The sequence below is a fragment of the Anabas testudineus genome, chromosome 22, assembly GCF_900324465.2.
Source record: "Anabas testudineus chromosome 22, fAnaTes1.2, whole genome shotgun sequence".
In the NCBI taxonomy this organism is placed as follows: domain Eukaryota; kingdom Metazoa; phylum Chordata; class Actinopteri; order Anabantiformes; family Anabantidae; genus Anabas; species Anabas testudineus.
The window spans coordinates 359,592-372,771 of record NC_046630.1 but is presented as its reverse complement, the minus strand read 5'-3'; the positions used below and the strand labels follow the sequence as shown (position 1 = coordinate 372,771).

General features: G+C 41.1%; 1 protein-coding gene and 1 long non-coding RNA gene across 2 annotated transcripts; both read left to right on the top strand.

The window, feature by feature from the left end:
* The first annotated feature begins 134 nt into the window (after nucleotides 1-134).
* Nucleotides 135-477, top strand: LOC113148681. Its single transcript, XR_003297453.1, has 2 exons — nucleotides 135-211; nucleotides 428-477. It is a non-coding gene; the product is annotated as an uncharacterized LOC113148681 (long non-coding RNA).
* Nucleotides 478-1,012: 535 nt separating this feature from the next.
* LOC113148675 lies at nucleotides 1,013-7,799 on the top strand. The gene is made up of 2 exons (XM_026340457.1): nucleotides 1,013-7,533; nucleotides 7,750-7,799. Exon 1 carries the CDS (start codon nucleotides 1,028-1,030, stop codon nucleotides 2,804-2,806), a length of 1,779 nt encoding a protein of 592 aa, XP_026196242.1. The 5' UTR covers nucleotides 1,013-1,027; the 3' UTR covers nucleotides 2,807-7,533; nucleotides 7,750-7,799.
* Nucleotides 7,800-13,180: the final 5,381 nt, after the last annotated feature.

Below are 13,180 nucleotides of genomic sequence, written 5' to 3'. Positions count from 1 at the left end.
AGTTTGCCGAGGCGGAACCAATGTTCGATAGTTAAGGTAACTTCAGGTTAATTGTTGTGGTGCACCGTCTACTGCACGTGGATTAACTTCTTAATTAGAAGATGGGGTACTGAGCCACGCTGCACTGCGCAACTTTTTTGTGAAGATTTTGATGTTGAAAAGTTCGGTTCCAAGTTTATTTTCCTCCCTGTGAGATAATGCGGCCAATGAGGTACGTTTTGTTTTGTGTTTTATATTATATTTGAAGCTGCTAAATGTTAACATGACGCCAAATGTTTCGGTTAAAGTTTGTAATACTGAATATGTCATTTCATATCTTAAGTAATTGTTTAAGTGCAATTTGTGTTTTTTATATTTTATTGTGCTATTTATTTGTGTTTTATATCCCTTAGGAAATGTCTTTTGTATGTATGTGTCTTTTATTCAGTTCTCACGGCATGCTGAAAGTGCGTCTAATAAATGCCTGTGTGTAAAGAACACCTTGTGTCCGTGAGACCTTATGGGGAGCGACAGTGAGAACTCAGACTGCTCGACACGAGGGATGCAGACGATAAACGCCGGCTGCAGATGAAGCTGCAAGCAAGATACGACGCATGCTAGCATCGAGCAGTTAAGACTGTACAAGCACTGATTACCTGAACAAGTGGGAGAAAGAGAGTCAAGCCAATAAGAAGAAACATTTAAAACAAGTTAAATGTTTACAAGTGGTTAAAGGACTCTACTTCCTATAAGAGGTCTAGTGTTATGTGCATGTTTAAGTTTACATAAGTCCCAAGTAAGAAGAAATCTGCAACGTGTTAAGAGTTAAGAACAGTATACACATAGAGATTGTTCATTTAGTTAAGTGTTAAGTTGTGTGTCTGTTCATCCATTTCCAGTTGAAACAAGTTCATTTATATTATTACAGTGTTGTTACTGCTTAGATTATCTTAAGGTTTTGATGCAGCATAATGTAGTTTATTCAGTTACCCTTGTAATGGTAAGTTAAGTAATTAACTCAAGAGAGGTGTATACAAACAACACTAGAATGGCTGAGCATGAGCGTGTAGCTAAGAAAGCAGACTCAGACAGAGACAGTTGTGCTGAAGGGACACAGCATCAGATTGAAGATGCTGTTCATCCATCAGAGAAGATTGATGTAGAAATAGAAACTACAGCTGTTGCTATGCAGGAATTAAGAAGAAGTCAGAGAACCAGAACTCTTACTGAAAAGGGTCAAGAACTGCATGATAGCAAAATCAAAGGACTTAAGCATCGCTTTGTCATTGCATATGACAGATGGAAAGCTCTTGCCAAGCAGGCTAAGAAAGAGCTTGATAGTTCTTCTTCTGTTGATGTTATACTTAACCTCAGAACTAAGATTCAGTGTGCTTCAACTGATGTGAAACATGCTTATGACGACCTACGACATCTAAGTGTCCCTGATGGGGAGACACGACGTAGAGTAGACACCTGTGATGCTGTCTCAAGGCGACTGTTGGACTATGCATGGAACTGTCTTGAAGGAAAGGAAGGTTCTCAGGAACAAGTTCACTGGGCAGACACTGGCTCAGTGTTTTCATCTGCAGTTTCCCATAGGTCCAGGTCAAGCTCTAAAGATTCAAGGTCCATAAGATATGGTAGTATAAGATCCACACACTCTAACTTGTCTTCTGCAGTTAAACAAGAGGCAGTAGCAGAGTTAGCTGCCACCCAAGAGGCTCTAAAGGTCCTACAAGAAATAGAATGTGAGAAACAAAGCCTTGACATTCTTGAAGAGGAAGACAGGCAGAGGATTGCAGTGCAAGAATCAGAAAATGCTGCAAGAAAAAAGACACTAGAAGAGAAGCGCAGGCAGATAGAGCGCTTAGAGACCGTCAAAAGAATGAATGCAGCTAGGGCACGTTTGCAAGTTTATGAGACAGGAGTGAGCTCAGATGAAGAGATAGCAGAGTTACTTCATGACTCTCACTTTGCAGAGGTCAAACCTGCTCCTATCCCAAGTAGACTTCCAGCACATAAGCCAAAGCATATATCACATGCTCAACCTGCTATAATTCCTCAACCTGCCATAAAGAAAGAGTCTTCTACCAATGTTCATAAGGAAGATAACACTACAGCACTTGCTGAAGCCATAGCAGAGTCTATCAATGTAAGTCGTCTCCCAGTACCAGAACCAGCTGTTTTCAGTGGAGATCCACTAAGATACACAGACTGGAAAATGTCTTTTCAGATGTTGATAGACAAGAAGAACATTCCAGCGAGTGAGAAAGTCTACTACCTTCGCAAGTATGTAGGGGGTCCTGCAAAGAAAGCTATTGAGAGTTATTTTCTGTTAGGTACCGACACAGCCTACCATGCTGCGTGGAATATTCTGGAAGAACGGTATGGAAGCTCCTTCGTGATTGCAAAGGCCTTTAGGGATATGCTATCTTCATGGCCAAAAATTGGACCTAAAGATTGTTTTGAACTTAGAGAGTTTGTTGACTTTCTTCGTGGCTGTTGCACAGCAATGACACAGATCAAAGGTCTTGAAATCTTGAACGACTGTGGTGAAAACCAAAGAATCCTTGCAAAGCTTCCTGATTGGTTGGTAGCCAGATGGAATAGGAAGGCTGTTGAGATTGAAGAAGCAAGTCACATGTTTCCAAGTTTTGTGCAGTTTGTTGACTTTCTTACATTTGAAGCTAAGATAGCATGTAACCCAGTAACCTCACTTCATGTACTTAAGTCTAGTGATGGGGAAAGACCAAAGATAGCAAAACCTCGAAGTGTTGGTGCACATGTATTGGTAAACAGCTCAGTAGAAAAGGTGTATTTTTTGTGAGAAGCCATCACATAGCATTCACACATGTTGGAAGTTCATGGACAAGTCGATCACAGAACGAATCAAGTTTGCACAGAAGAACAAATTGTGTTTTGGATGCTTGAAACCAGGACATCATTCGAAGAGCTGTGAGAAGAGGAGCATCTGCGACACATGTAAGGGGAAGCATCCAACATACTTACATGAAGACAGAACCACAAGGGATGTCAGGAAGGAACAGCAGATGGTGAAACGAACAGACAGCAGGAATCATGTGAAGGAAAAGGAAAGGTCAGTGGGAACAAGCAGTCTCAACAAAGCAACGAAGCATCAAATGAAGTAACATCTAATAGAGTGGTCCAAGATTTGAATGGTACATACACATCCACAGTTGTCCCAGTGTGGCTTTCCACCACAAGTAACCCAGAGAATGAACTCCTTGTATATGCTCTGTTGGATAATCAAAGTCACACAACGTTCATATTACAAGAAAAGGCAGAAACGCTCAATGCACCAAAAGAGCCTGTGCAGTTGAAAATCTCCACATTATCATCCAAAAGTACAGTCATTCCAAGTCAAAGGTTAAAGGGACTACAAGTGAGAGGGTTCTACTCCTCAAAGAAAATTCCTCTTCCAACAACTTATTCCAGAGAGTTTATTCCAGTCAATCTAAGTCACATTCCTACGCAAAAGACAGCGAGAGCATGGCCTCACTTGGAGCACCTTGCTGAAGAGATGGCTCCGTTAATAGACTGTGATGTTGGCCTGCTTATAGGATATGACTGTTCACAAGCCCTGCTACCCAGAGAAGTTGTTGCAGGTAAGGACAACGAACCATTTGCTCAAAGAACAGACCTTGGCTGGAGCATAATCGGTCATGTCAATCCTTGTATTGATTATGGTGATGCAATTGGAGGCAGCCACAGGATTGTTGTGAAGCAGGTGACACCTCAGTGGTTGTCATCACAAATGAAGTGCGATATATGTGCCGCACACAAGTCAGAGAAGTGGTCACACCACCACAAGTGATAAGAGCACTTGAGTCCGACTTCATTGAAAGGAATGTAGAGGATGCTCACCTTTCACAAGAAGATCTACGTTTCCTATCGATAATGGAGAAAGGGACGAGAATCAATGCAGATAACCACTGTGAGATGCCATTGCCATTTAAAGGAAATAAACCATGCCTTCCAGATAATCTGAAGTGTGCTCATCACCGTCTCATGTGTTTGAGAAAAAGATTTGAGAAAGACAAACAATATCACAATGACTATGTAACCTTCATGAATGGAATAATAACTCGCAGAGAAGCAGAGAAAGTTCCAGAAGAGGAGATCAGGAAGACTCCTGCTTGGTACATTCCTCACCACGGGGTATATCATCCACAGAAACCTGGGAAGATACGGGTTGTGTTTGATTGCTCAGCGAAGTTTGAAGGAGTGTCATTGAATGATCATTTGCTTACAGGGCCAGAGCTGACAAGTACTTTGGTAGGTGTGCTCTGTCGGTTCCGCAAGGGGCCAGTAGCAATAATGTGTGATATTAAATGCATGTTCCACCAGTTTCATGTAAACCCAGATGATCAAGATTATTTGAGGTTTCTTTGGTGCGATAATGGAGACTTCCAATCTTCTCCATCAGTCTACCGTATGAGAGTTCACCTGTTTGGCGCAGCCTCTTCACCGGGGTGTGCAAATTATGGGTTGAGGTTCATTGCTGCTCAAGGACAGGGTAGATTTAGCGAAGCATCCATCCGCCTGATTGAGAGGAACTTTTACGTGGACGATGGTCTGATAAGTGTCTCAACAGATGAAGAAGCGATTCAGTTAGTGAGCGAAGCAAGAGAGCTCTGTAGCACTGGAAAGCTGAGAATCCACAAGTTCATTTCCAACCACCACAAAGTGCTTGCGTCAATTCCCAAGGAGGATTGTGCAGAAACGGTACGCAACCAAGATTTGACCTTAGGTGAGACACAGATTGAAAGAGCTCTAGGGGTCAGCTGGTGTGTTGTTGCAGATCAGTTTCAGTTCAGAGTGATTGTGAATGAACACCCACTAACAAGGAGGGGAGTTTTATCTACCGTTGCCTCCATTTATGACCCACTTGGCTTTGTAGCACCTTTCATTCTGATCGGGAAGAAGATACTTCAACAGATGTGTCAAGACAAGATCGGATGGGATGAACCACTCTCTGAGGATCTTCGGCCAAAATGGGAAGCCTGGCTCTTGGATCTGCATAACCTAGCTGATGTCAAGATTCAGCGATGTTACATTCCAGAAAGTTGGAAGGAAGTCCAGAGGTATGAGTTGCATCATTTTTCTGACGCAAGTAGTGCAGGGTATGGTGAATGCACTTACCTGAGAGCAGTTAGTACATCAGGAGAAATCCACTGTTCTTTAGTCATGGGCAAGGCCAGGGTTTAACCCCTGAAGATTACCACAGTACCCAGACTCGAGCTGTCAGCAGCGGATGTTGCTGTTCGCACAAGTGATCTGCTCAGAAAGGAGCTAGAAATAGAGGCTCAAGAGTTCTTTTGGACAGACTCTAAAGTTGTCCTAGGATATGTCAACAATGATGCGAAAAGATTCCATGTGTTGGTGGCAAACCGCGTTCAGCGCATTAAAGAGAGCACAAATCCAAGTCAATGGAGATATGTAACCTCTGAAGAAAATTCTGCAGATCACGCATCAGGAGGTCTTACAGCAAAAGAACTTACTAAATGCAACTGGTTTACTGGTCCAGCCTTTCTTTGGCTTGATGATCTTCCCAGCAGAGATATTAAGGTGGGAGATATTTTTGTTGAAGACCCAGAAGTTCGCAAGACGTGTGTACACAAGACCTTGACAAGTGAAGATTCATTGAATAATCACTTTCTAAAGTTTTCCAACTGGACAAGATTAGTCAAAGCCATTGCCAGACTCGTACGACGTGTCAAACAGCTTAAGGGCTTGACTTCAAAAACCAATGAAGCCACAAGTCTTGAAGAGAGGAAAGATGCAGAACTTACAATCATAGGCATTGTACAAAGTGCATTCTTCTCTGAGGAAATCAGGAGTTTGAAATGTAAGGGTGAGATGAAGTGTAGTGACAAAAGTAGTAAACTTTACAGACTGAATCCCTTTTTGGATGAGAAAGACATCCTCAGAGTGGGGGGTCGTCTGGAGCATGCTGCTTTGCACCCACACATCAAACATCCGGTGATTTTGCCAAAGACCAGTCACATATCAAGATTGCTGATTGAACATTATCATCAACGAGTTCAGCACCAAGGTCGTGGCATAACTCTTAACGAACTACGATCCAATGGTATTTGGATACTTGGTGGCAGTCATGCGGTATCATCCTGCATTCATGAGTGTGTTAAGTGTAGGAAGTTCAGAAGACCTACAGAAACACAAAAAATGGCAGACTTACCATTGGAACGCATGGAGACAACTCCTCCTTTTACTTATTGTGGTATGGACTGTTTCGGCCCATTCTACGTCAAGGAGGGAAGAAAGGAGTTGAAGCGATATGGTCTGTTATTCACTTGCTTGTGTTCTAGTGCAGTGCACATAGAGTTGCTTGATGATATGACAGCTGATGCTTTTATCAATGCTCTGCGTGCTTTCATTGCTCTAAGAGGAAATGTCCGACAACTTCGATCTGATCAGGGTACTAACTTTGTTGGTGCAAGACGTCATGAACACTCCGTCTGCAAGCCACATGGGTGGAGCTTGGGAAAGACAAATCAGGACAGTAAGAAATGTGTTGATGTCCATTCTGGATCAGTCATCTCGCAAACTTGATAGTTCGTCATTGCGAACTTACCTTTATGAGGTTATGGCAATCATAAACAGCAGACCTTTAACGGCACACCTGCTCAATGATCCAGCAGGACCACAACCTCTTACACCTAACCACCTTCTGACCATGAAATCTTCTATTGTCTTGCCACCACCTGGAGAATTTGTAAGGGAAGACCTTTATCTTCGCAAAAGATGGAGGAAAGTGCAATACTTGGCCAATGAATTTTGGTCTAGATGGAAGAAAGAATATCTCTTGAACCAGCAACACAGACAAAAATGGCACAAAAGCCATAGAAATGCAAAGATCAATGACATAGTGCTTGTGCAAGATGTCAATGCACCTCGAAATGAATGGAAGTTGGCTAAGGTCACTGAAGTATATCCTGGTAAAGATGGATGTGTGAGAAAGCTTCAGTTGTTGATTAGTGACAGAGCACTGGATGAGCAAGGGAAGCGTGTTACTAAACCTGTTTACTTGGAAAGGCCTATTCATAAGACTGTAACCTTACTGGAAGCTGAGTAATATAGTTTTCGTGTTTAAGTGTTCTTTAGTCAAGTTAAGATAATTTGTATATTGTATTTTTTATTTTCACTAGTGATTTGGTGGGAGTGTAACTGCTGTCAAGTATCAGTTATCCTGTTCAAGTATCTGTGATTGTTTTGTTGAATGTTTATATAATGTATGAATATAAGAAGGAAATTTAAAGTCATATATTATTAATATCAAGTTTTTATAACACGTGTATAGCAGTTTGCCGAGGCGGAACCAATGTTCGATAGTTAAGGTAACTTCAGGTTAATTGTTGTGGTGCACCGTCTACTGCACGTGGATTAACTTCTTAATTAGAAGATGGGGTACTGAGCCACGCTGCACTGCGCAACTTTTTTGTGAAGATTTTGATGTTGAAAAGTTCGGTTCCAAGTTTATTTTCCTCCCTGTGAGATAATGCGGCCAATGAGGTACGTTTTGTTTTGTGTTTTATATTATATTTGAAGCTGCTAAATGTTAACATGACGCCAAATGTTTCGGTTAAAGTTTGTAATACTGAATATGTCATTTCATATCTTAAGTAATTGTTTAAGTGCAATTTGTGTTTTTTATATTTTATTGTGCTATTTATTTGTGTTTTATATCCCTTAAGAAGTGTCTTTTGTATGTATGTGTCTTTTATTTAGTTCTCACGGCATGCTGAAAGTGCGTCTAATAAATGCCTGTGTGTAAAGAACACCTTGTGTCCGTGAGACCTAATGGGGAGCGACAAAGCCTGTCAGATACGCAGCAGCATAAGTCCCAGAGCACATGCACACTGTGTGTGTGTGTGTGTGTGTGTGGTTGTGTCTACTCCCCTCATCAATCATGTCTAATACTCTCCCTCATTTGTCCATTTGATATTTGTTTGGTTATTGCCTTCGCTATTATTGTTGCTGTAGTTTGATACATTCCCTGACAGCTCTTATTTCCATTATAAGTCATCAATTAATACAGAGAAATGTAATTATTGTGACAAGGTGTCTAATGCCGGCCATGGAGATGAGAAATGGATTGTGATGGGGTGTACTTCAAGCTGTCACATGTATGGTGGTGAATTCTCTCCGACCCTTCCATACAGCCCCACAGACTTTGAGACTCCTAGTCTGTATTCTGTAGCATATGTCTCTCTATTGACCTGTATACTGTAGACCAGGACTGTGAGTTCATTTGCAGTAGAGTCACAGAAGAGATGGAGACATGAATGAAGATGAACAAGGCTTATATTTGACTCGCATATGTAACAGTTTATATATAAATAAATAAATACATACACACACACATATATATATATAAAGGTGGCAAGAAAAGTATGTGAATAGAATTTCATGGTTTTCTGCATTCATTTTTCATAAAATGTGATCTGATCTTTATCTAAGTCAAGATTATTATTATTATATTAACAAATATAATGTGCCTAAAATAATAACACAAAAAAATATAATCTTTTATTTCTTCATTCATAACTTTTGATAACTTGGGAATTCATTTGCCCTCAATCACTGCAAGCTGATGGAGCAAAGCAGGCCCAAATCATGATGTTTCCTCCATCATACATTACAGTACAATACAGTTGGAATGATGTTTTTACGATGACATGCAGTGCCCTTTTTATGTCAAATGAAGTGCTGTGTTTTTCAAATAGTTCAATATAGTTAGTTAATCAGCCCACTAAACATTTTGCCAATACTGCTGTGGAGTGTCAAACTAGATTGTCGGGACTGTTGAATTTCTAAATCTATCTATCTATAAAATTATAAAAAGTTATTGTTAAAGCTTCATGGTTATCACAGAGTGAACATGTAGAAATGCAGAATCAAGAAACAGACTAAAAAACCCACGTTTCAAACCCAAAAAACATTCTAAGCCAACTCTTTTCTCAAATTTCAATATTTGAACTTTCTATTCACTGATAACAAGACTCTAGAGCAGGTTTGTGACTTTGCAATCAGCTAGTTGTTAAGATGCTTAAGATACAAAGTCAACTTTTCAAGGGTCATTTACATGGATTTGATATTTCTGTCCAAACCTTTAGAGTATATTTAATAAGAAACAAACAAAAGATAACTAATCTGAATAAAGCACACCACTTTAATAAAAATGAAAAGCTATGCTCAAATTCAGGGAGAAAAGCTACTGTACATTATCATTATGCTGAGAGAGAGAGCGCAGGCCTGTGTTTAGACAGAGCAGTGAACTGTGTCTAATATGATTACATGACATTCTTCACATTTCGCACCAGGCCCAGGGGCCTTTGTTTGCCCTGGTGTGACCCCCTTTCCCATCCACTAATTCCCTGACTAAATTCACATCTTCCCCTCCAACTCAAGCATCCTGCTGCATCTATCTCTTTTTATCCTTCTTGCTTAGCTCTGTCCTCTCTTGTTTCATCTTGCCTTATCCTGCCAATCTCATGTCCTTGTTATCCCCACCTCTTTCTCCTGCACGCTCCCTCCCTCTCCTCCCCTTCCTCTCATGCACTGTCTGTCTCTTCCTCTTTTTCCTCCCTCCCTCTGCTGTGGAGGTCAGCTATGATGCAGAGCCAGGGAGCTCGCCCGTGTTTAATTACATTAATAAAACACCCTGTGAGGTAGAATGACCTCGTACCCACAACCCTCTCAACACCCCCTGCATACCTCACCCTCTACCCGTGCCTCCCTCCCTGTTGTTATGCAGACTTGGGTCTATTGAGACTCCCTGCAGGCCCAGTCCAATTGGTGCCAGGTTGCATTTCATGGCTGATTGCGAGGCATGTGTTTCTCCCTATCTCTACTGGTTCCGCCCCCAGTCTCCAGCGGTTCCCGACATGCTCACTTCACTGGAGGTCATGTCAGAGACTTCTCCCTCCCTCCCTGACCTGCTGCAGGTGGAGAACGCACAGGAGAGCGTGCTGCATAACGAGACCTCTCTCCAAATAGCTGTAATGAGGGACATGCCCTTCCGGATGAGCTCCTCAGAGCTGTAAACCATCCCAGTCACTCGCCTTTCTTTTTGTTTGTGTGTAGTCCTCTTTGACTCTGTCAACACGAAGGCCATGCATTTCACTCTGCATCTCACAGATGGGGAGAGGAGTGAAACACCCATTTGGAAATCTGAATCCCTGCATGTGCCAGACTTTGGTTCACTTGGCATTGGTGGAGATTCTCTGCTCCTGGTGTCATAAAGCTGAAATCTAAGACACACAAAATGCCCCCTGGGCCAGAAGACAATGGTCCTATGCACATAAACTATGGTAGAAGCAGGATGGCATATGACAAGCAGCAGTAACTTACTCTTATTGCCTGCAACCGATGATGACAGTTCCCATGGTAGCCAACAGGTCGGAGCAATGTAATATGCATAGGATTCATGCAAATGGAAATGCCTCAAACATGTGTCAGAAATATATCGCTGCCACTGGGTAGAAACCTTGTATCTTTGAAAAGCTGCCTTATTTTCATAATGACAACCATGCATTCTTATTGTAGTTTATGAATAGATTTTGTGGTCCTTGGGGGTCACACAGCTGGCGCAACCTATAAAGAACCTCATAATCCTCCAGCTCAGGTTGAAACATGAAAATTACTAGTTGGACTTACGAGGGTTTTCTGCAACAGCAGGAATCTAATCTTCTACAGCCACCTTCATGATTTTCATGAATAGTCAACAGCCTTGCCGTAAAAAGTGGCATCATCTTCTCCAAGAACATTACAGCTTAATGTAGACACATAACTTCCTCCACGATGGGGAATCCTAACCTTGTGCGGAGTATTGTGCTCTTTTGGCTCTGCTACTTATGTGCCACATTTTTCCTCCGTGCATGTATGTTGATACTGTAGCGCCGTTGTGGCATGTTGTCGCCAATATATTACAGGCTAATGGCAAAACCACAGGGGCACTCTGGCACCCTAATAGCCTTGATGGTTGATGCTTTCAGTTAGATTGTGAGAGCAAAAAGTAGTTAAAAGCATTGTATGCTGTGGGCATCGCTGGTCTTTTCAGCAACAGAGAGCTGTTTTTCTTCCCGCAGCTATATCTGTTCTAAACAACAGCATTCATCCAAAGAAAAGACGCAAATTCTGTGAGAGCACAACATATTGCTCATGTTTATTTGATAAAAAGCCATCCAGTGATGAAATGAGACCATTTCGTGTCCTTTCGGATCAGCTTTTGAAGCTCTTCTTAAAACATGTTTCACAGAAAGGCTTTTTCTATTATTTGTCTTTACCGACCTTATTCGTACAATAAATACTTTTTTTTATTGATCTCTAATACCTTTTTCAGTTCATGGCTGGCGTTTTTATTGTTTCTCCTTGTGAATTTGAATTACTGTTGCCTCACTGTCTGTGAAGCATTAACTGCCTTTAACAGCTATACCAGCAGTGTTTATTATTATAATTATTTCATACATTCTCTCCCTTGCATTGCTCTCCTCCCTTTGTTCTCCTTCATACACTCTTCACTGTCTGCTTTGTTATTTGTTTGGAGGGTTTTCATTAGATTCCCGACTAGCAATTAGTGTTCCTCTCCATAGAGAAGGCAGAACAGTGGCACTCAATGCCCCATCTCTTTATTGCATGGTTAAGTACCCTTCAAACTCACATGGTTATTAATAAAACCTTTGCTAAATCGCATAAAAAAGCATTGCGGCTAACTAGGTTACAGCACTGTTTACTTTGCCTCAAAACATCAGGTTAAACAAATTTACCTTTCCCCTCTTTCACTTTCTCTGTCTCTCTCTCTCTCTTGCTACCTCTCTTTTCCCAGTTTAAATGTGGGCACAAAGAGAGGCAGAGAGAGGAAAGTTAATTAGATAGAGGTCCAGGGAGGGGGGGGCACCTGGTAATGGAAAGGGGTTGTATGGAAACAGATGGCCCAGAATTTATTAACTTGCAGGAGTGCTTCAAGGAAGCCACTGCGACCAGACATTAGGCCAGTCACTGTCTGGGTGGGGGCTAGCAGGCGGCGGGATACAGGTAGAGGTTGTCAGAGCCCAAAAATAGAAAGCAGATTTATCTCTGGATTGTTGCAAATGATCCATCAGAGGCGAACAATGGATGCAATCTGGCTTACTGGTTGACGGTTTTACCTAATGTCTTTGAAGTAAGTCTGCAAGTACACAACTAGATAGCAAAAGAAGTTACATGAATTTTATGTGAAATATTACATCACGTCAGTGGACATTAATCGTGGTGTTGAAGCAGCCAATTATTATAATTCCCATTTTGAGATTTAAAACTTTTAGAACATCCTGTGAAAAAGGTAATTTATCCAAAAACTACGACTTCACATATTTTTTCTTTTTGGAGCATATGTCCACTTTACTCTTTCACCTATTAACAACCGACATTCTGTAGTAAATACTGTAAACTACCATGGGTAAATAAAATACGAAAACACCTCTTGGGGTCAATCTTACTTGTTTCTCACCTCTTTGAGTGGACAAACAGGTAATTCATGTGAATTGCAAAAGTTCAAGGAGGCCACAGTGTCTGTGAATGAATATGAAGCACATTGCAGTTTACAGGTAGCTTGCTCCTCAAAATAACAATGTGAAGGGCTCCCACTCAAGGGAAACATACTGTAACTCTAACTAATTGCTATTTCTAATATGGTTTTAGCCTAAAGTCAATATTAGCTGATCATTTTATCAAACACTCAGTAGAACAATTTGTCTAATTTGCTGTTCTAGCAAGGTGCCTGAATAGGAGGGCCGTAATAATAATAATAAGCAATACATGCACTCGTGACACACTGAAAGTTAAATAATACGGAACGTGTTTTTGCTCTTTTAGTCATCATCATGGTTACAGCATGAAAATGAAAATGTTTCATAAAGAGTAAAATATAAAAAGTTTATGGACTGAAACATCGAGCAGTTGCATCTTTATTTGTACTCGGTGTCAGTGCCGTTATACGGTATTCACTGTACAACCTTGAGTGCTTGGAGACACAAAATACATGCTTTAGACTGCAAAACAAACATATTCTGTCCTTCCAGCTCAATAAACAGCATTATATTGGATACAAGCACACTACTGGGAATGGAACATTCTTAGAAAATAAGTAGAAAAAAAAAAAACAATATTATATTGAGCC